We start from the raw sequence: 24,805 nt of genomic DNA on the forward strand, positions 1-24,805 counted from the left end.
TGGCTCTGGATCTGTGAATGGAGATACTACCCCATGTGCCACTACAGCAGAGTGTTTTGTAGTTCTCATGGGAGTACAACTTGTAGCCCATTAATACTTCCTCCTGGCCTTGTCCCAGAGCTTTGCACCCATCACCCACTGATCACGCTCGCAATGCTTTGCAGACCCAAATAAAAAAAAAAAAAAAGCACAGTTTTTCTTATATTAATTTATGTGCATTTATAATGCTTTACAAAAGCTGTACAATGCCCTTTAATGAGGAATTAACGATTGCAGAGCTGCATTAATGTGTTCCTTTTTTCTCTGCCTGGAGTTCAGCTTTAAAGGCACATATTTGCATGATCACCTTTTTTTTTTCTTTTTGCATGGCCTGAAATGCCTTCACTGACTGCTGAGCCTCACAGCAACATATTGCTAAATAAAATATAAAGGACATGATGAAATATGTAGTTCTACAGAGACTGAAGACTACAGTCATGTCTCTTTCCATACTAATAGTATTCAATAATACAATTCATGCTGCATGTTAGCAGTACAACAGCTGATAACCTAGCTCACTCTTGGCATTGAGATGTTATATTCTTTAAAGAGACGTTGTTATCCATGATTTATTACTAATATTTACAACTTCTAGCTCCTATGTGCTGTACATACCTGTACATTGGGTACCTGTGTTTCAAAGTAATATTAACGTCAAAAGGTTTTACATTTTAAATGCTGAATAAATCACTTACAATGGATCCTGCTGCTTGATGTTTAAACGTTTTAGTTTCCTGCAGAATCAGCTGGTCACCTGAGCACTGCCCCGGATATTCTGTTTTAGGGTGGCTCCTTTCCCTTGTAGAGTCTTAAGGTGCCCATACACCTTACGACCATCGCAAGACTTTTGTCTTGCGATGGTCGTATGCTTATTGAAAGCTCGTACGATCTGCCCACCTTGGACGGGCAGATCGTACTTGCGATCATCAGCGGGGCGGGCTTCCGATGACCGCAATGCAGAACGGGCAGTGTGCGCACACCGGCCCGTTCCGCAGCTATCGGACGAGCAGGCTAGAAACCCGACAACAATCGTACGATTCTCGGCTGGTTTTCGAGCATGTTGGTTCGACAAAAGACCTGCGACCGTACAGTAGAAACGGTCGCACGTCTTCGTTCACACTGCTCGATTCTCGTACAATCGCGGGATTTCGCCCGATTCTCGTACGAGATTCGAGCAGTGTATGGGCACCTTTGTAAAGCCACCCTTGTGTGTGTTAGTAAGCTGTGTGTGTCTCCACAAACACACAGGAACAGCAAGGCAAGACAATCCCCTGCTCCTTGCGCCTCTTTCTCCTCCAAGCTGTACAGCTGCTGCAGACTGTACTGTCCCTTGTGATATTATACTGGACAGTAAGTTCAGGGGGTGCAAACCTAAGAAAGTTGGAGCCAAACATGATGACTTTAAGTTTTTTGGCAAACATGTAAAGAAATATATTTTTCTAGGCAAGGTGTATTTGTTTGATCTGAATGCATTACTGAAAAAATGTTGAGCGTTGTATACTTCTTTAACTAAATGGCTCACAGGCCTAATTTGTATTTTTTTTTCATTCAATTATTCTTATTATTTTCCAATGCAGTACAATAATCAAATACTGTTAGTGCAAAAGTATATCAATCAAAGAAAGTAATTATGAACAAACATGAGGTATTGCATAGAACCAAAACGGTAGACCGTATGGGCACACCGCATAAGTAATTATGAACAAACATAAGGTATAGCATAGAACCAAACTCGGTACACCGTATGGGCACGCCGCATAAGTAATTAGACACCCAAGGGGTTACCCTCTAAGCAGGATAGGTCCAGCTGTTACTCGGACAGTTTGGGGGTACCAGGTATGCAGCAATGGAGCAGATCCATGCATTTAACAAAAGGCCTCATTTCTTTAACACCAGACTGATGGAACACAAACATAAGCTACTATACCCAGATCCCCGTTTAGCAGTCTAGATCATGTGGTCATTTTTACATGCTTGCCGTTCCATATTTCTGTTGTTGTATTAAATATAACGATTTATAGATTAGCCACTAGAAAGTGTAAACACTTGATTTCTAATTATTGCCTCCTTTCTTAAAGCAGAACTCTGGGCAAAAATGAACTTAACCCTTGCAGGAGTGCTTTTATTAAGGTGCTCAAAAAAAAAGTTACTCACCCAAGCTGGCTGGCTGCTTCTCCAGTCCCTGAAGCCTGCTTCTGTCACTGCAGCAATGATGGTAGGTCCCTCTGTGTCCTCACGTCCTATACACAGTGTATAAAACTGACTGGAGGATTCTTAAGGTGCCCACACACCTTACAATTATCTGCAGATTTTCTGTGGTCAGATGGAAAAAGTGCAACAGATTGGCCCAGGTGGAGATTACTCCATCCACACAGTTAAGTGTAGATGGAGGAATCTGTTGCACCTTTTCCATCTGACCACAGAAAATCTGCAGATAATTGTAAGGTGTATGGCCAGCTTTATGCAAAGTCTTGCGATGGTTGTAAGGTCATTTAAAAAACGTACGATCTGCCTATCTTTGACAGGCAGATCGTACTTGCGATGATCGCAAGCCGTGCCCCCCTGAGGGGCGGGCTTCTGATGACCGCAATGCCGAACGGGCCCGTCCGGCTTTTATCTTACAAACATGCAGGCCCGGCGCTACCGCAAGGCAAACGGCCGCCTAAGGGCGCTGCAGGGTGAGGGCGGAAAAAACAAGGCATTTTGACAAGTACTTGTACTACTGCTGCAGCGGAGGAGGAGATCGGTCTAAAGATAAGATGAGGATAATTTTTTTTAGCACCTGGAGGAAAATGAGCACTTAACCCTTGCAGTGTGGGGGGGTCTGGTAGCCCCGCTGCAAGGGTTAAGAACATTTTTGCCCAGAGTTCTACATAAAGTAGAACAAAAGTGAGGAAAAAAACATTGCTAGAAGGTAGTTTTTGGCAGAAGATATTTTGTACGTCTCTTTTGACAAAAAGCTCATTTAGTTCAGTTTGCTAGCAGGTTTTGTGCACCGTGCTTGTGCTCGCTTATGCAGTGCAGTCTACACTATTGGTCCACTCCCAGCATCTATAACATACAGAGAGTAGCGCCAAGTGCTAGGACAATGTAACACCAGCATGCATGCAGAGGCGTTACAACAGCACTGGACCGCCCAGTTGCCAAAGAAATAAAGACTTCTATCTGGAAGATTAGCAAAGGAGAAGATGGCAGCTATGACCTGACAAAAAAAGAGCATGGGGCTGTCAGCACTGAAGGAGAGCAAACCCAGAGGTCAGTCTGCCATAATGTGCAAGTATGCAATGTATTATACCAGGGGCAGGCAGCCTTGGCACTCTAGCTGTGGTGAAACTACAAATTCCATCATGCCTCTGCTTCTGAGAGCCAGGTCTGTGTCTTTCAGGATCTTGCAATGCATCATGGGACTCGTAGTTCCATAACAGCTACCGTCATACACGTGTATGGAGAAATGCAAAAAGAAGCAGTCAAGATGAAAAAATATATATCATACAGGTAGAAAAAATTGATGGATTTCACTCCCAGTACTGTGTATGTTCGCACATAGAACAAAGTAGGAGGATCGGAGTGGTTTTACCATGGATATAAATGAATTTCGGCTTGATATGCAGATAGTTCAGGAGATCTCTAGCCTCATCTCGGCTTTTACTCCCAGCCGCAGACATATGCCTTTGCTGAACACATGCTTATCTATGCAGAGGCGTTACAACAGCACTGGACCGCCCAGTTGCCAAAGAAATAAAGACTTCTATCTGGAAGATTAGCAAAGGAGAAGATGGCAGCTATGACCTGACAAAAAAAGAGCATGGGGCTGTCAGCACTGAAGGAGAGCAAACCCAGAGGTCAGTCTGCCATAATGTGCAAGTATGCAATGTATTATACCAGGGGCAGGCAGCCTTGGCACTCTAGCTGTGGTGAAACTACAAATTCCATCATGCCTCTGCTTCTGAGAGCCAGGTCTGTGTCTTTCAGGATCTTGCAATGCATCATGGGACTCGTAGTTCCATAACAGCTGGAGTGCCAAGGTTGCCTGCTCCTGTATTATACCAAGAGCTACCATGGTCTTCCCACTTACAGTTTCACTTTAACAACTGTTAAGATCAATGCTAAACTGGGAGCACATTGTTATTGGTGAGTTACCCAACTCAAAGACTTATGTCCCTGTTGCACTTAAGGATATGTGCATCAGATGTGCATTAATGCATGCATTTTGTGCATTTCGTAAACATGCTTATACACAATTTGCATAAATGATGTCACACCACCACCCCTCCTCTCCTCCTCCAACAATCACATAATGCTTTGTAAAAAAATACAAGACATTTTGTGAATGGGAAAGTAGTGAGGAAGGACAGGGTACTTCACTGCTCACGTCACATCCCGCACTCCCTTCAGTGCCTGGAAGCTTTGTGGAATGCTGCAATAACTTTTTTTAATACTTTGCACAGCCTTCCATGCATAACACACAGCTTTTTGATGATAATTTGCACACCCAGTGCAGTGTGTAAATGATTTATTTTCCTGGACTTTAATGAGCATTTGGCTTTAATGAGCAATGCGGGAAGGCCCCACTGCATATGTAATTTTTTGCTGCTGCTTGGAGTGGGGCTTTAAGGCAGCGTGATGGTGGTACCTTCAATGTCCGCTCCATGCATTTTTCTAAACTTCCCTAGAGTGATTTAATAGAATATAAGAGGAGTTCTGTAGCCAAACAACCAAACAACAAGCCAAACAAGCCATCCCAACTTTTTAAATTTGCATTTCGCTTGCAATTATATATTCATAAATGAGCTCTATATACCATGGCCATTACGTTTTCCCTTACCCCACAACATTTCCAGGACTCTTCAAAAGAGATCCCTAAAACTGACATATTATATTTTCCCATGACTCTCTTAAACTCTTTTTATAGCCTGCAAGCAAAGTAAGCACAGTGTTTCGTTCAGATAGACCAATTAATTTGTGCTCTCTTTGTCAGTACATTGTGTGGGAGCTGCAGCAGAGAGCTGACTTAGATACACCCCTGCAATGCTGATTAGGAGACAGACTTTCCAGTTACAGAACCTTAAGGCGGCAATAGATGTGTAATAATCATTGCTCAATTCAGTTGATTATGGTTGGCTTAGGAAACGATTATTATGTCTACGGGCAGCATATGCCCTCTGCAAACACCCCTAGAAAACCAATCTGGAGTGGATAATTGTGTCAAATAGATTTTCCTGGCCTATTGCAATTTCATACAGAAAATGTCTGCCAAGTCTTCTCACTGCATAAACATGTATACTGTATACGCACTGCACAAACATGTGTGTTTGTACACAGATATGTTACCATACTTTTACAAAATCATGCTACAAGGCTATAGACAGTGTTACTGTGTTCTTCGGAAGACTAGGGACTTGTCTCTCCAAACCAAAAGAAAAACAAAGATGCTAATTTTAGGTAAAGCAGAAATGACGGTAGCCGGATCCTTTGCGATAAAGACATTACTTTTTTTTATCAGTAGAGTTGTACAGCAGCTTATAATGCTCAGTTCCCCCAGATGTCCATCTAAACTAAAAGTCTCCTTCCCTTTCCAGCTGAGCTTGTGACCACATTTAAATACAACTTGCTACCTAGTGCCAAAGCCTGCCCGCACTGTTCCTAGAGGTTCCTTTTGGCCTGTAAAGCATTCCATCATAAAAATGGGCCAATAGGTATGAGGGGTAGGAGGGAGTAGCCTGGCTCCAACACTACCAGGTATAGTTTGAGCTTTGCCAGTGGGCCCTAGTTCCTTTGGTTCTGACCACTGTCCTCATTCGGGTTCCCTGCCATCCTCTCAGGTCTTATGGCACCCTTAGTTGTATCCTCCACTAACTTCTTCTCTAAAAAGGAGATTTCTGCTACCATGTCAGATTTCATGGGAAGAATTGCTACCCTTTTCGAGGTGGTGGACTGCAGGTTGGTAAGCCTGCCCCTTCAACCTCTCTTCCAGAATCGGAATCAGAATTTCTGCTGGCAGGTGCCCTATTATCCCAGGAAGAAGGGGAAAAGGATGTTAACAAAAACGATTTTTCCCCGAAAAAGGGGATCCCACCACTGTTTAAAAAATTTTGTGACCATACACTTTATATTTGTCGTAGAAAATTATTTATTAAATATATATTAAAATTGCACATATATCAACAAATCCATATCAAAGAACATCAACAAACATATAAGTGGCTGCATACGGCTAATAAATAAGAAAAAATGCGTGTGGATAAACATTGGTTAGAGGGCACACCCTGAAAAACTCCACTTTATGAAGATATAAGGATTGGATTCCCAAAGATTGGAAAGGAGATGTCAGATCCCGTCATACACGTGTATGGAGAAATGCAAAAAGAAGCAGTCAAGATGAAAAAATATATATCATACAGGTAGAAAAAATTGATGGATTTCACTCCCAGTACTGTGTATGTTCGCACATAGAACAAAGTAGGAGGATCGGAGTGGTTTTACCATGGATATAAATGAATTTCGGCTTGATATGCAGATAGTTCAGGAGATCTCTAGCCTCATCTCGGCTTTTACTCCCAGCCGCAGACATATGCCTTTGCTGAACACATGCTTATCTCTAGTGGTGGTTTTCTCCAAAGTGGAAAGAAGATATTAGCGGGTCAGTTGCTCCAATGGAGATTATAATCCTGCTGAGGAATTCTGTTTTTCTCCTGAAATGGAGATTGTAGCATCAGGATGGTTAGCTTGTCCAGGATAACGAATATCTGTATAAGGTGCAGTAGGTTCAGGAGATAATAACTCTATCTCGGCTCTTCTGTTTGCTGCATAAGCAGGCTCCCCAGGCTCTGGAGCCTGGGGAGCAGACAGTCTCTATCTGCTGGAGCACAAGTAAGGTTCTCTCTTTGGATTGAAGCACAACCAGGAAACAAATCGAAACAGCTGTTCAGTAAAGGGCTGCTTATGCAACAAACAGAAGAGCCGAGATAGAGTTATTATCTCCTGAACCTACTGCACCTTATACAGATATTCGTATAATACTATATTGATAGAACAGTTGATTGGTGATCTCCATATTTGATGGCATTCCTTCAGTTGTTTAGTCGTTCCGAAATCCATTTCCCAATTCAGTACATATTTATGATTACCAGGGGCTGATAAACAGTTTAAATGGGAATAAATTAAAAAAATAAGTTTAGGAGTTGTAGGACATTTTAAACAGATATGCTCAAACATAGTCAAATCCAATTGAAATGGGATATAAGAAAACACAGAGGAAATCCAATGCCTAAGTTGTAAATATTTAAAGAACTCAGTTGTTGGAGCTTGTAAATTATTCTGGAAATAAGTCCATGAACGAATGGAACCATCCTCCACCATGGAGTCATGTTATCTTGTGGGAAGTCCACCAAGCGAATGTGGTAGGTGATTCTGAGCCCAGTGGAAAAAGAACGTTACCAGTAAGGGGAAGCTGCGGTCGGTGAGGGGACTTGATGTATGTTTACCCCTGCATGTGATCTTTTGCCATTGTTTCTTGTAAAGTTATTGGTACGTTATCCTGTGTTGTAAACTATAATAAACTTTTAAATGGGAAAAATATTTAACCACATGAGCATCCATTTACTTTTATTAAATATCCTCTATGACATAAGGAGTTAACGCCTATTAAATCTCAATCTTTTTTTTCTAAAGAATATTACTGTCCTTCATCGGTTATTAATAGAACAAGCACATGCCTTCATAACAGTAAGAACAGATTGTATATACATCTTCCTTTGTGATTTATAGTTCATGAAAGAAATAGCTGAAAGCACTTTTATAGAAAGTTCCACACCCACAACCTATCTAGCTATTTGCTGGAGCAGTTAAAAAAATAAATAAATCTAAGTTCTTTACTTAATCTGTGGTCAGGTAATGTGACAAGTCCTGGGTCTTCTATCTTTTAGAGCACAGAGGGAGATCGTCCTTTGAGTGACGTGCACATTTTCCATTGGCTGTAAGTGGTAGGGCTCCGCTCAGGCTTCAGAACTGCAGCAGCATGATGATGCCACATTTTCCAGGGTTGGGCTTTAAACTATCACTATTTGCTGATGCTCTGTTGACTTTACCCCAATTTCACTTCCTAATCTTTACAGGAAGCTAGACCTATATCGCACATTGTTAGTGCTTCCTAACACACCTAATATACAACATGTATGTTGTCCTTCATTTTTGAGTTTGACCTCTCCAAACTTTGAGAAAAAAACATTTTGCATTCTCTACTGGCAGCGAATTGTCTAGTAGCCTGAAATGGAAACACGTTAAGGCTCCTGCAAACACCTCTGATAGGAGTTATACACATTGTTACAAAAAGAAATAGAAAAGTCACCAATGATTGTCTGTTGCGCTTTATCCTGGACTGCAAGGATTTTTCTGTACATTTCTTTTGTTGCTTTCCCCTGTATGGTACTTTAGGTGATTGCTCTGTAACCAGTTGCTTTGAAGCCATCTGTGTACATCAGCTAATGTATCTCATGGAAACCTGTAAGCACTTGCTTAGAGCTGAACTCCAGACAACCAACTATATACACAGTGGAGTTGGAACTGTTAAAACTGCCAAAAGATTTGTAATCCTATTCAACTGGTCTTTGGAGTCATACCCCTCTACCACACTGAATAGCCAGTCAGTGACACCTCTGTTTTGTGTTTCACCTTTGCAGCTTCTTGTGTCTACTGTCTACCTTTAGGCTGCATAATGAATCACCTTTATCCAATGAGCAGGTGGATGATGCAAGAAGATGCAACACTGACAAAGTTGACTCATTGGGGTTGATTTACTAACCTTATAAACACACCACGAACATGTATACACCTCTGTAGTGTGTTCCCTCCCAGCATGATCTAAGGGTGGAATCTAGACACCTTTGTAGTGTGTACACACCCAGCAGGTGTGTTGTGCAAAGCCCTGCATGAATTTGCAAGGTGATGTGTAAATTAGCTCTATGTCATGTTGCTTGCGTTGATGAATGCAGGAATGTAAATGCATGAGCTAACCACTTTTGTCTAAACTGTGAAGCAGCATTATATATGCATCATGTGCATGATTTTTCCATATATGGCATTAGTGGAAATATGCTTTTAGAGACTTTTTGGTTGATAAATACGTTTTGCTGTGTGAAAATCACACGCACCTGGTGTGTGCGTGTGTTTAGGTTAGTAAATCACCCCCATTGTGTCATTAGTCATTCTTATTAGTCATGGTTATTGTTACTTGTTGTCATTTGTTATAGCAGGATTTGGATAACTTATTGGGGCACAGGTTGGGGATCTCTACTTTCATATCCCTAGCAGGAATGGAGCAAAGAAGAAATGAGCCAAGTAATTGACAGATATGAGGAACTAAGCCAAGACTGATCTTGAAGACACTGTTTAGAAAAATATACAGCTGTACCTCTTTCTGCTTTTGGTTATATACCCTTTTTTCCTAGAACTGCACAAATTCCTCAAGTAGAAGGTCGTCCAAGAATTGATCTTTAAACATTTAACAGCCATATAACTAATGTACCTTGATAAATGGATAGCAACCATGTTTGACATCTGTCTACATGCTAGTTGTCCAGTAATAAGCATTGGGAACTCCTGGCGATTTACCATTGCACCTCATGGTGTCTCCCAGGCCCCCTGGTGCTATAACAGCATCGGGGCACAGAAGAAACATTTCCTAGTTAGGCTTTGGTATTGCAAGATGTAGATAGCAAGGATGGGGGCTGAGTAACACCATGGGGTTGATTTACTAACCTTATAAACACACCACGAACATGTATACACCTCTGTAGTGTGTTCCCTCCCAGCATGATCTAAGGGTGGAATCTAGACACCTTTGTAGTGTGTACACACCCAGCAGGTGTGTTGTGCAAAGCCCTGCATGAATTTGCAAGGTGATGTGTAAATTAGCTCTATGTTGTGTTGCTTGCGTTGATGAATGCAGGCATGTAAATGCATGAGCTAACCATTTTTGTCTAAACTGTGAAGCAGCATTATATATGCATCATGTGCATGATTTTTCCATATATGGCATTAGTGGAAATATGCTTTTAGAGACTTTTTGGTTGATAAATACGTTTTGCTGTGTAAAAATCACATGCACCTAGTGCGTGCGTGAGTTTAGGTTAGTAAATCACCCCCCATGAGTTGCATGGTAAATGGCCAGCGCAACCAGAGCATGGACAGATGTCAAACATTGTGCTATGCAATTATCAAGGTACATGTGTTACATGCAAACATCTAGGTTCTCTAATCTACCGTATATATATATCATAATATCAAACTATGCTACCTGTACTGTATTTTTTATGTGCCCTGACATTTCTTTTCACTGTCTGTGTCTTACAGTATGCAATGTTTCTATCCCTGGTGTTCCTGGCTGAACTGATTGCTGGAATCTCAGGCTTTGTTTTCCGGCATGAGGTAAGTGGAAACAAAAAATACATTTCTATCTGTTTTGGTATGTCGGAGTATAGAACAATCTAAGATGCTCTTCAGAAGCTACTTATTAATAATAAATTCAACCTGCAAATTAGCTTTTTCCTGTTTGTAATGTACAAACTTACCCCACATTCGCATATAATGGTGCGCCAACAAACCACAATAAATGACTGCAGTTGTATGGCTCATTGATTTATCCCTGTCCTTTGAGAGGCCAAGCTGAGGAAACTGCTAGTTGAAGCTGAGCGGTCACATAAAGTGGTAGTAAAGTGAAGTGCGGGGTTTTGCCCTAATATGCAAGTATGTACAGCATACAAGCGCATTAGGGCACACTTGGCCTACAAGTGTGCCCCTCTCCTGTGCTGTTGGGATGATCTCTGCTCCCCTGCTCTGTCCCCACCACTGCCATCTCCCCCATCTACCCTTCCCAGATATCCTCTTTGGCCATTGGGTGGCCACTAATAATGTAACTTCTGTGCATGCACACATGAGTTACATCCTCCCTGGCATAAGTCTCAGTGGGCTGAGCATGTACACTGCATGACACAAGTGCCGTTCACTGTACACAGAAAATACAAATGTGCGGGGGGAGAGGGGAAGAATTTTTTTTGTGCAGAAGAGACTTTACGTGATTCTTCTGCCAAAATTCCCTACTTGCTATCAATATTTTTATTATCCTGCCTCTACTTCCACTTTAAGAGATTAGATTTTGTTTGACCACTGCCCATTGTCCTTTGTAACGGCAAAATAATAATGTTTTTTCCTTCCTCCACAACCTGCTTGCCATGTTAAAAAATAACATAAAAAACTGGGTGATATTGCATGCTGCAATAAAATACAGCTTTTGTAAATAGTAAATGTTTTCCAGGTAGTATAAAAGAGATTATGTCCAAGCATGTGAAAAACCTTGGTGGAAGCAGACCTCTAGCTTTTCACTGTAGGGTGTATTTAGCTGAGATGTGTACTGGATGCAAAGTTCAAGTCTGATTTCACCCTGTGATGTGAAGTGGAAAACACGATACACTTGGGAAGCTCTTGTTTTTAGTGTATGCGTTCTTTGTGTTCTCATTCACAAAGTAAATTCAGGCCATTCAGGCATGTTTGCTATGCCAGCATGGTAATGAGCGGCTCAGGCTACGGGTGTGAGCAGGAAATGTTATTTTAATCTCAGATGCAGAAAAACAAAGCAGGCTGGATTCCTTGTCATTTTTAACTGTATTTTTTTGCACATACATATTAAGAGGTTTTTGTCGCTTTTTGAAACAGTGAAATTAGATTTACATGGTACATGTGTATTGGTTTTTGTTAAACGGAGGGCAATCTAGGTAGTCTGGTATTTTTGTCTTTGGGTCACGTGGCTGCTCTGCTGCACAATGTTTGCATTGTGCCTGCTGCCCCCTGTCTGGCCAGAGCATCCCAGATTGCTAAGACCAGGCTGGGAGATGTGTAAGGGCCATACACATCTCTCCACTCAGTTCTTAGCAACCTAGAGCGCTCTGGCCAGTGTCCCACCCAATTCCTGGCAACCATTGATGTCACTGGTTGCCATGAGCTGGGGGGGACACTAAGCCAGGTGGGCAGATGGAGAGGATGCAGAGGGCAGCGTCACTCCACCACCACCTCACCCCCCCCCCCCCCCCTCCCAATGCAGCCACCACATCTAAGAACTGGTAAACTAGTTAGAAAAGTCCTGCTCATGAGAGCTTCTAATCTAAACGGGAAGGTTTAGATGTAGGGATGCACCGATACCAATACTGTTATCTGTGCCGATACTGAGCATTTGGGCTCGTTCTCATACTTACCCCGATAGCAGAACTTCCAGTCAGAGGGAGATTCCCTCTGTCTGGGAGTGCCGCGAGGGAGCATGGAGCTGGCTTCCTGATTGACTAGAAAGCCGACTTCACGCTGCCCAGCGACACTGCAAGGCAGCCTGGCTTCCTGACCAATCATGACCCACCTCCCGGCTCCCTGATTGGTCAGGAAGCCAGGCTGCCTCGCAGTGTCGCTAGGCAGTGTGAAGCCAGCTTCCTAGCCAATCTAACTCGGGACGTCAGTATCGGTATTCGCTATCGGCGAATACCAATAAAAAAAAACAGTATTCGATACTGAAAAAACGGTATCGGTGCATCCCTATTTACAGCTGTACGCAAAAGTTTGCATACCCTGGCAGAAATCGTGACATTTTGGCATTGATATTGAAAATATGACTGATCATGCCTAAAAACATTTTTTTAATTAAGGATAGTTATCTAGGACTGCAGCTAACAATTATTTTCATAATTGATTAGTTAGCCGATTATTAACTTCAATTAATCGATTAATCGGATAAAATTAAGAAAAAAAATTATACCGTCATTTATTTTAAATAAAATACATCAGCGTTACAGACATAAAGTTTACATCAGAATAAAACGGTATGCCATTTTTTTGATATTGCACTGCACTGGAACGCAGGGAATTGCTGTACCGCACATTCCAGTGCGGGCAATCACACTGCGGGCGGTGCATTTGGGATCCATTGAAATGAATGGCACCACAACGCACCTGCTGCTGCAAAATTTGTCAGGCCGAAACTGAAAATTACTTTTCTTTTCCCACCTTTTATCTATTTACTCATGGCCAAAAATGTTGGTACCCCTGCATTTCTGTCAGATAATGCACCACTTCGCGCAGAAAATAGTTTGTATAGGTATAACACAAAAAAGTGGAGAGAAAAAAAAAGCCAAATCTGACACATTCCACGCAAAACTCTAAAAATGTACTGGACAAAATGATTGGCACCTTCTCCAAATTGCAAGAAATAATTGCATTCTAAGTTTTTGTGAAAAAGCATGGACAATCTCAAGGTTACAAGTCCATCTCCAGAGATCTTAATGTTACTGTGCGCAACATTGTCTAGAAGTTTACAGCCCATGGCACTGTATCTAATCTCCATGGATGTGGACGAAAGAGAACAACTGATCAAAGATTGCAACAAAGGATTGTTCGAATGGTGGATAAAGAACCTCCATCAAATCACAGACAAATTCAAGCTGACCTTCAGGCACAGGGTACAACTGTGTCAGCTCACAAGTGCTCTATGGGATTCAGATCTGGACTCATTGCTGGCCAGTGTACCTTAAGTATATGGAAAATTGGAACTATGTATAATCTGTTTAAATGTGGCAATGAGGCAGAATCGAGCAAATGACATTGTACGTTTTTAAAGGGATCTATGAATTGTTTTTATGAAATTTGAGAATAAATTTTGTACTATTTTTGAAATTAGAGACTCTTAAAAAACAATATTCAAATGGAATTTTTTAAATGTATGGCCCAGTGTCGGAAAGTTGAGTCTCCATCAGAGGTCATGGGTCTTACAGCAGGACAATGACCCAAAGCACACATCAAAAAACATCCAGAAATGGTTTCAGACCAAGGGCTGGATAGTACTGGACTGGCCAGCAATGAGTCCAGATCTGAATCCCATAGAGCACCTGTGGGGAGACCTCAAAACAGCAGTTGGGAAAAGGAACCCTTCCAATCTGAGAGACCTGGATCAGTTGGCGAAAGAACAGTGGTCAAAAATTCCTGTAGAGAGGTGTAAGAAACTCATTAATGGTTTCACAAAGCCATTGATTTCAGTTATTTGTTTCCAAGGGCTGTGCTACCAAATATTAATTGAGGGTGCCAATAATTTTGTCCAGTCCATTTTCTGAGTTTTGCACAGAATGTGTCACATTTGCTTTTTTTTTCCTTCCACTTTTTTGTGTCATACCAATAGAAACAAAAGAAATAAACATGAGAATGCCTAAACATTTGTATTTGCAACAATTTTCTGCGCGAGGTGGCTTGTTATCTGACAGAAATGCAGGGGTGCCATGACTGTGTGTGTGTATATATATACTGTATATATATGTGTGTGTGTGTGTGTGTGTGTGTGTGTGTGATCATGCTGGAATGCCTTGATAACTAAGGCTGACTGAAGTATGTTTAGCTAACTGTGATATTGAAGTGAGCAAAATTGATTTTTCTTTTTTCAGTGGTCAATCTTTTCCCAGCATGCAAAGCCCAAACTCTTCCGTGACTTCTAAATCCTCTTACATTATTAAGTGACAGACCAGCTAGCACATGTATAGGAAAAGGCTGCAAACATGGTGATAGCAGTAATCCTAAAAGCTGTCTGACTCAATCCTGGTTATTGTCACTGTAAGCAAACGGTTTCATGTGTCACTGTCAGACCAAAATTGCCAACAGACGATAGATGGCGGCACTGCCCACTAGGTGATCTTCCTATTTAATAGATCATTCTGCAAACATGCAGGTTTGCACTAAGGCTGGGTTCACACCGGGGCGTTTTTCAGCGCTGATCGAAGCGCTGAAAAACGCTCAAGAGGTGAAAACCCAATAATCCCTATGGGCATGGTTCCCACCTAGGCGTATTTCAGCCCCTTTTGTCGCGCTGAAAAACGCCCTAGGCGTGAAAAAGTACTTGAGCTTCTTTTTCGCACGTAGGGGCAGATTTCAGTGCGTATCCATTGGTATTCCCGAGTGTGGCTCGGGGTTAATGTACCAAAGCAGTAACCACGAGCCACACTCGGGAATACAGCGTAGTTCTTACCTTGTCCGCGATCCCCGCTGTGTCCTCCGGCCGCTGTCGGCATCCGGCTTCCGTCCCTTGCGATACCGCCAGGGAGGTTAAAAAATGCGCGTTTCATTGGATAAAAAAAAGGTGCTTTAAACGCAAGTGCAAAAGCGGGCATAAAGTGCGCCTATTAGGAACTCCCAGGTGTGAACCCAGCCTAAAGGAAAAGGGTTGCTGCGGCTGTTTTACTCTCAAGGAAGATACCCTTAAAGCAGCCAATAGCAATCTGCTGGGAAAATCTAATGGTGCCTACACATACACACAACAGCCTTTTAAACGTTTCTGTCATTCTGACAGGCAAAGCTTTTAAACTTTCTGAAACGTGTCTGTCGCTTCTTACCTCCTGTGCATTCCTTTCAGCCATTGACACTGCCCATCATAGCGATGGGCCAAAGAAATGTCTATGAGGGCTTAATGGAAACCTCCAAAACTACACAGATGTGTTGGAGCTTTGCATGTCAGAACAGCCCAGCATGGTCTGGAACAGAAAGGTTTGGAAGGCTTCTGCAGCTATGTGTAAGTAAATCTGCCAGTAAGATGCCAATACTTAATACCAGCAGCAATTTTTTCCCCTTTCACCTAGTGACGGAGTCCATTAAAGTTACACTAAACTCAGGAGTGAAATCTTAAAAATACATTCAAGTACCCTAAAGGTACCCATACACCTTACGATTATCGGACGAAACTTTTCGTCCGATGATCGAACCGTCGTACGATTTTCGTACGATGGCCCCATCCTGCCCCGATTATTGCAAGGTTCAATAAGCGGTAGTTAAAAAAAAACCACCTGGACGACTTGTGGTAATTGACCGCAATTATTTTCGTTTGTGCATGCGCAGTGTTAATCGTACGACTTTTGACAGACGGAAACGCCACCAACCATGCGAACATCGTACGATCGACCAAAGTTTTCAAACATGCTTGACCCTCAAAAGTCGTACGATTGTACAGTACTATCGGTCGGGCACTCTATTCACACGTTACGATTGTCGTACGAAAAGTCGATCGCATACGATTATCGTACGATAATCGTAAGGTGTATGGGTACCTTAACAATTAACAAAAATGTAACTTATTTGTGTATCACTCGGCTGTACATCCTCAAATCATCTCTGAATTGGTGCTGACACTGTCCTTCCTTCTGGAGCGTGCCTACTTTTGTTCCCCATGGTCCCTGTGTGTGTTGTAGCCACTCCTGTGATAAACTACAACTTCAGTACAAATTAGTAAACTAAATGTGAGATTGTAGTCCATAACGGGAGCGAGTTTGCAGTTGTGGCTACTTTACAACACACATAGGGACCACGGGGAACAACAGTAGCCCCCCTCCAGAAGGAAGGACAGTGTCACCACCAATTCAGAGATGATTTGAGGATCTACAGATGAGTGATACACAAATAAGATACATTTTTGTTAATGGTTAAGGTACTTGAATGTATTTTTAAGGAGCAAACATATGCTGTGCAAGTAAACAGTGGTCATTCTAGATCAGTGGTTCTCAACCTGTGTAACCTCAGGACCCACATTTGTCCTTGGTAATTTAAAGAGAACTATGGGGTGAGTTTTTTCCCCCCATAGTTCTCTTTAGGGTCACGAAAGGACATATACTAACTTTCTCCCGTGACCCAAAGCTCAGTATATAGCGAGCTATTGCCCGCGATATACTGAGAGCGCCGCAGCTGGGACGGATACCGAAAATACTGTTCCACCCAGCTGTGTGAGTGGCAGAACTCCATCCATACGTGCATTGCTTGCACAGTTCCCTTGCGTGCCCTGTAGAGGTGGCGGGAGCCAGATTTGACGTCACTATGGTCCAGGCACCTCTACAGGGCACGTGAGGGAATTGTGAGCAATGCATGTATGGATTGAGCTCCCTCGCGGCCCTAGCTCCAGCCCACCCCACCTCACCCCACTCCGTCTCAAGCTGAAATTCGGCACCAGGCAGCATATTCTGAATGGCTGCTCGGCGTGAGAACTGACTTTGCTGCACTAGGGGGAGGCTGAGGAGCCTCTCACTTAGAAAAGTGGAAGGCACGCGGCGACCAACTGAACACGGGGTCGCTAACCAAGGTTCTAGATGATTATCGAAATACTCTTTTTAATTTTGTGTTTGCCTTGTTCACTGCTCATGTCTTTTGAAAGACAGATGACCCTTTTTGCTCTTACAGCAAATTATCTTGTGAACCTTGCCTTTACAAAACTCCGACTTACACTGGTCATTTATGAATGCTTTGATTTTTCTTGCAGAAGGCAAGTCACAGACCTACAATTGTGATGACTTCTAATTTAGTGTTCCAGAATGACAAAGTCAAGAGGTTACTTTATAAATGAAGCAATGTCTCTATCCTGTTCCTTGAAAATAACTTAATAATAATAGGCTTATTAGAACATTACTAGGAGGCAGAACATCTGATTGGCAGCATACTGTTTTTATGTCTATTAGTGTGTTAACTCATCCAGTAAGAGAGACGGCACATCATGCAAAAACTGCTGTTTAATCTTTAAGATATTTTTTATTTTTATTTTTTTATAAATTAGATATATATTTATTAGATATATATTTCTTATATTTTTTTCTAGGTTTAGAAATAGTGATGAGCCTGGGCTTAGTCCAAACCCAGTTTTCCTGAGTACACCCAAGCCTGCTCAAAACTGTATCTGCCACTCCCCCCTGGCCCAAACAGTGGAACGGGTGCATTCCTTGCCGTTTGTGATGTATATCTGTGGGGCAGAAAATATGATTTTCCGCAACTAGTTGGGCTGGTGGGAGTGGGTAGCAGTCACATTTTTGAGCTGGGTTGGGCAAACTCAAGCTAACTGGGTTAGTTCCAAGCCCATGCAAATCTATGACCACCATTCCCTACTCCCAGCCCAATCAGTGGAGGCAGTTGCAGTGCCTCCACTCCCTGCCTATTTGTGACATTTAACTGCGGGGCAGGGGATGACATTTTCCACAACTCATTGGGTCGGGGGAGAGGTGGCAGTCTCAGTTTTGATACCAAGCCCAGGCTCATCAATATTGAGAAATAGGCCATGCTGAGGCCCAGCTTCACCCAAAAATGATTTTTTTTGTTCTGGATATAGTTTAGAATTGGGGTTGAAAATCTCTGGTTTTAAATAGCAGGCTTGATCCTGATCAAGGAGATTTCCTCTATTCCCCCTATTCTGTGCAAAGCCCATCACAGACCAGACGGCAATAAAATCCTGAAAGTTTCCCAAACATACGTACTCTGTGTCCCTGTTGGGTTTTTCTTAATTTCCTGTTTTGTGTAATATACAATATATAAACAGGAAGTAGGAACATTTCCCTTTACTTCTGGTTTTATCTGAAACTTGTCAAATCTTCCAAACAGGGGCGCAGGCAATAAAATGTTGATAGGGCTTCTGAAACCTCCCCATTGTATCCAACACTAAATAGAGCTTTTGACTAGAGTTGGACTTTTAACTACAGAGACAGGCTTCAGTCTTGTGAATGCGCATTAATAAGATTTTCTGTGCAGACTTTTCTGCTGTTATGGCATAAATAGGGTTACTTTTGGTATCTTCCCATCCTCGGCAGTCTTGCATGCCAAAATCCTCATCTCGATTTGGCTGACTGATTGTGGACGTGTGGTGAATGCTTAGTTATTGTCTACAGAAAAGAAAATGACTGGGTATCAGTGAAACGGAAACGCTCACTAGTTACAATTGCTTTCATCAGTTGGTTCTGCTTATTAATGCACAGGTTGTTGCTTGCTTTTATTGGGGCGTATATGCCAGGCTTAGTTGGAGCCATACAAGACATCCTAGGATGGTTTCCTGAATTATCTGTGTGCATATTTATCCACATTTGAAAGATGTGAATTGCATGAAATCGGTTTGATCCAAAACTACTCAAGGACAGAGGATTAAAATTCACACTGTAATTTCACTTCTAAAATTGCATACAACATGGGAAGATGTATAGATTTACTTATTTCTTTCATCTTTGTGTTTTCATTTAGATCAAGGATACGTTCCTTAGGACATACACTGAAGCTATCCAGAACTACGACGGCAATGATGAAAGAAGTCGTGCAGTTGATGATGTTCAGAAAAGTGTAAGTGGTAACTTTGTGCTTTTTTTGCCCTTCAGTTATGCATAGTTTCTGAGCTGGGGCAGGAGTTTTATACATAACCTTATCACAACAATGAATACAATTATTATATTTCTATACCAGCATTACAAGTATTTTGATATGCATAAGGTGCTTGTAGCCATATTAAAAGGAGAACTATGGGGTCAGGGCTTTTCCCCATAGTTCTCCTTAGGGTAACGGGAGGACACAAACTAGTGTCCTCCCGTTACCCTAAGCTCAGTATACCGCAAGCTACATTGTAACAACACAGTTAAAGTGACACTAAACTCAGGAGTTAAATTCTAAAAATGCATTCTAGTACCATAACTATTAACAAGAATATAGCTTATTTGTGAAACACTCAGCTGTAGATCCTCTCTGAATTGCTGACAATGTCCTTCCTTCTGGAGGGTGGCTACTTTTGTTCCCCATAGTCCCTGTGTGTATTGTAAAGTAGCTACCACTCCAAGCTCCCTCTCGTGATGGACTACAATGTCAATAAAAATTAGTAAACTAAACGTGAGATTGTAGTCCATCATGGGAGCGAGCTTGGAGTGGTGACTACTTTACAACACAAAATCGGTAAATGGTCACTCGCACTCCAACTTGATGCAAAGTCAATACCCCTTATTGACTGGGATAGTGTCACATTTATAGTGACGCCTCGGAACCAAGCGGCCCCTTCCTCAGGCAAACATAAAATGTTTGCCTGAAGAAGCGTCCGCTTGGTTTATGTTTGCCTGAGGAAGGGGCCGCTTGGTTCCGAGGTGTCGCTAGAAATGTGACACTATCCCAGTCAATAAGGGGTATTGACTTTGCATCAAGTTGGAGTGCAAGTGACCATTTACCGATTTTGTACTATTGGCGGAAGCATCTGCGGTGGCATCGGAACCCACCTGAGTTTTGGGTTTGTTTCCGGTCAGGAGTGCGGTGGGATATACCTTGGACACAAAGACCATAGGGAACAAAGTAGCCACCATCCAGAAGGAAGGACACTCTGGTCATGAATTCAGAGATGATTTGAGGATCTACAGATGAGTGATACACAAATAAGATACATTTTTGTTAATGGTTAAGGTACTTGAATGCATTTTTAAGATTTTGTGTCACTTTAAGTACTCTATTTGGGTACTTATTTTGCACGTGCGTGAAACCGGACAGAGGACCGTGGTCTCCGGCTCCTTCAGTGGGGGAAGTGCTCCTTACCAACCACAGTGGCCATAATTTAAGGCTAAAAACAGGAAATAATGCATAATAAAGCCAGCAGCATTAAAAATGTAATGGAATAAGCATAGGAGACATTAAGGTGGCATCTGGTCATAACAGGCTGTTATCTAATACAAAAGCAACAAAAGAAACATCATAGACCAATTTGGAATGAGTGTTGGTGCTCATGGCAACAGTAAATATTGGCAAATAAACATTATGTAATGTATTGTGGACAGTAAATAAGTATACTGTGGTGTATGGTATGTCACTGTTGCACTATATGAAGGCAAAATACAACCTGAGATGACATATGGGGTACAGGATGCAGAAATGGAAAGAGTGTACAGTGAAATTAACAAAAATATTACAGGACAAAAAGAGGGAAAAAGAGAAAGGGAAAGAAACAAAAAATTATAATCTGTATGACAGAACCCAGAGCTGCCCCTTCATTGTGGGACCACTGGTAATGCACACCAAAAAGTGCTCAAAAAAACTTTATTACATACAGATTATAATTTTTTGTTTCTTTTATATACGTTTCTTTTTATACCAGCTCACTTTAATATTTGGGATTACTAAACTAAGTCATCTTTTATAATGACAAAGTGTGAGTGTATGTATATGTAATTATATGTACAATCACATGAATATATACTAGATATGTATGTATAGCTATCTCACGCTGCCTATAGATAGGGATATGTAAGCCCCTATGATAAATCCTCTATCATATTGTTTAATGTACCAAATGCCGATCTTATTGTTTTTATCGCTAGTATTTTTCCTCATTCTATCACAATACATAACATGCTTCTTTGTATTTATTATTTTCTCTTTTCTTACAGTTGAATTGTTGTGGTGTTCAGAGTTATACCAACTGGACCAGCAGCATTTATTTTCCTGAACATGGAATCCCGCCCAGTTGCTGCTCCAACATGAGTGATTGCAATCCATCAGATATGCGCAACATGACTATTGCTCCACATAAGGTCTATCAAAGGGTGAGTTCTGTGGTACATTTGAGATCTTTTCTCTAAAAAAAAACAAAAAACTATTGTCTGCATTTGTATATGTTTATGTGCAATTTGGTGGTTATATACTGGATTATTGAGGGCTAAATTCAAAAACTGTTAGGTAGGGGGGCAATGTAATTTTTGATCAAGGTCAGACTATTGCACCCAGATAAATCTGGTGCCAGAGGATGAAATGGAAGTGCAGTTGGAAAGGGTGCAGAGGTTTTCACTTGGGGTAACTAGAACCAAACTTAAAAATCAAAGTATGGAGCAAACCCCTAGTCAGGAAAAAGAACAAGAGCCAGGACAAGAGGGGGGGCATGCGAGATCAGAACAAGACAGCTCAGCAGCTAAGAACGCTTTGCTTGAATATGGAGTTCAAGCACAGCGTTCACAATGAGCTACTTAGTAAGCAGCTGGACCTATCAGGATGTGTACAGCACTGACACTGGGAGTGCTCAGCCACACTTGTGAAAGTAGACAGGATACATGAGAACATAAAAAGGAATGCTGGTTAAAGCAAGTAGAATCTCAAAAAGCATCTGTAGTGCAGGGGGAGCCAGAAAGCATGGAAGCCAAAGAAGTGCACCATAGCAGCTGAAAAAGTATAATCGGTAAAGGTCAGCAAATGATCATCTGAATGACAGTATGTTTGTAAAAGACAGGTCGAGCCCCTGATACTCACCTTGCCAGCACTTTCAGGTGTCCCTGCCTCAATTACAGCTTGCAACAATACCTGGTGTTTTTGGGTATGGGGGGCGGGGGCGTGTTATCTACCTTGTAGCAGTGCTCAGGTCTACAAGCCAATTGCTAGGCCTGAGCACTGACTGAACACCAGCAGACTATAAGGGCCAGCTGCGGCAAAGGCAGAAGTGGCCATGGGGCAATGATAAGGTAAGTATTAAGGGTGCCGGGGCCCTTTACAAAGACATTGTAACAGCGTGACATCATCTCTTTAATTTTTGGTTGTTGATAATGGTATTGCATGATAATTCGTTAGTATCTTTAATCAGTAGCGTGTTTTATCATGTTTTGTGAGGACTACGGTCTAGCTCCAGTGGAGGACAGTTGTTGCCACACTGTGGGTATTATTTATATATTTATCCTTTGTCTGGGGAGTTTATCATGTTGGGCGATTGCATTTAAATAAAAAGGGGTTGTTCTTAATTATTATTAATCAAAGATCTTGTTTTTTTTTATTTGGTGGACAAATCTCACAGAGATCTAGTAGCCAGAAAAGTATAGCCGGTCACTATGTCGATCAGTATTTCCCAGACTGATATGTTTGCAAAATTCACTCTCATGTACTATGTACGAACACATTGCTGACCCATGTGCTCTCTCAAGCTTACAGTGTTGACCCATATACTCTCTAACAGTACTGACCCATATCTACTCCCAATCTCACAGTACTGGTCCATATGTTCTCTCAATCTCACAGTAATGACCTATGTGCGTTTTCACTCTCACAGTGCTGACCTATTTGCTTTCTCAATCTCACAGTACTGACACATACAGTATGTACTCCAGTCTCAGTATCTGACCCATATATTCTCTCAGTCTCACAGTAACTGACCCATATGTTAACTCAATCACACAGTACTGACCCATCTGCTCTCTCAATCTTTGCCCTGACCCACATGCTCGCTCTCTCTCTCTTCATTTATTTATATACTGTATATATATATATATATATATATATATATACACACATTTAAAAGAAAAGGTTATAGCTTCCGCTTAACAAAAAAGAAAGAACACATATTGTAAAGTGGATCTCTCAAAGTGAACATTTGAGTTAATGCTAGTAATTTGTTTGTGTCCGTGAACATGGATGATATGTGCGTAATTGCTGAAATAATTTAGGGGGAATAAAACGTTTGAACAGATTAATTTTTATGGTATTATTAACAGTACACCAGAATAGTGCTGTACAGTTATGAAACATAATTAATTCTTGTGATTTGCTATGGTGTGAAATGCAGTGGGATATAATGAATAATTAACAGTGAGAGACAGAGTGTGAGAATTATCCTAGTAGGCTTGTAACTTGTCTTATGGCTGATAATGTTTCCATAAGGTTTGTAATAAAACTGTCTTACTCATTGTATTACAGCACTTGTAACTACTGTTATTAGATCATCAGTCATTTCTCCCTGACTCGTGCCTTGCAATGTATGTTTAGTATTTGGATGAAGACTTTAGTTGAAATTCTAATGTTTTGTTGCTGCTTTCAACAATGCACCCCCCGACACCTGACTTAAGGGGAACATGTAGGCTGCCATTGCCAGCAGATGCTAGTTTACTGGCTGTCATGGTTTCCAGGGCCCTGAACACTTCAAGCAAGTATGTGGTGAGGGGTTCTGACTTTTTATGCCGCATACGTGTTACAGTAGGTCATTGACTGACAGCTAAGCACCTAGCAATTTTAGGTCAACACTGATGGTTTACATATGTCTTCCCAGGCAGATTTCCTTTAATTATATCCTTATCTTTTGGATTCCTCACTTCTTTCTCCTGTTTTTTCTGATCATGCTGATGTCCACATGACTGCATTTCTTTATCTTTTCAGGGCTGCTATGAACTCGTCACCAACTTCATGGAAACTAACATGGGAATCATTGCTGGGGTGGCTTTTGGAGTTGCATTCTCACAGGTATAAACTTTTTACCTCTAGTATTGCTTGGAGCTCTTAGAAGTCATATTCTACTCTAGATTTACTTCTTCTTTGCAATTTAAATATTTTGCAGGTAGTTGAATGTTTATTTGTGAAAAGAAGTACAGAAAGAGACAGCAGAATTTGTTCAACTGCTTAATGTGTATTTCCACTTTTGTGGCCAAATTGGGATAACACATAATTGATATTTGTTGCATGTTCCCATTTACATTGCTTAGCTTAAAGGAGAACTATGAGGTGAGTGATTTTCACTCACCTCATAGTTCTAGCCGACCTGTGACAATGAGACTGTCACAGGTCGGCTCAGTAGATCGGGAGGTGAGCGAACATATACTGGCGTTCGCTCACCTCTCGATCCTGTCACGGCTCTCTGCAACAGACGGGGGAGGGGGTGGGTACAGCTGGCTCTGCATTTAGATAGGCAGAGCCAGCTGTCAGTCACGCAGCTGGGCGGATCCCGGCATAATTGTCGGGATCCGCTTCAGCTGCGGCGCCTCAGTATACCGCGCTGTCTCAGTATACTGCGACCTACAGCTCGCGGTATACTGAGCCTAGGGGGACGGGAGGACGCTAGTTTGTGTCCTCCCGTTACCCTAAGGAGAATAATGGGGAATGGGGAAAAGACTTAACCCCATAGTTCTCCTTTAAAATTACTGCTTCCATTTTTATAAGTGCTTTTTGCTTGCTTACAAATCGTACCGAG

General features: G+C 41.7%; 1 protein-coding gene across 1 annotated transcript in view; it reads left to right on the forward strand.

The window, feature by feature from the left end:
• TSPAN7 (tetraspanin 7) overlaps positions 1 to 24,805 on the forward strand; it is a 130,497-nt gene that overhangs the window by 96,179 nt on the left and 9,513 nt on the right. Inside the window, exons 3-6 of the mRNA XM_018553517.1 lie at positions 10,390 to 10,464; positions 19,090 to 19,185; positions 21,258 to 21,413; positions 23,998 to 24,081. Coding sequence (XP_018409019.1) covers positions 10,390 to 10,464; positions 19,090 to 19,185; positions 21,258 to 21,413; positions 23,998 to 24,081 — 411 coding nt within the window. The remainder of the gene's footprint in view (positions 1 to 10,389; positions 10,465 to 19,089; positions 19,186 to 21,257; positions 21,414 to 23,997; positions 24,082 to 24,805) is intronic.

This window comes from Nanorana parkeri, unplaced genomic scaffold (assembly GCF_000935625.1).
Source record: "Nanorana parkeri isolate BGI_ZX_2015 unplaced genomic scaffold, ASM93562v1 scaffold122, whole genome shotgun sequence".
Classification (NCBI taxonomy): domain Eukaryota; kingdom Metazoa; phylum Chordata; class Amphibia; order Anura; family Dicroglossidae; genus Nanorana; species Nanorana parkeri.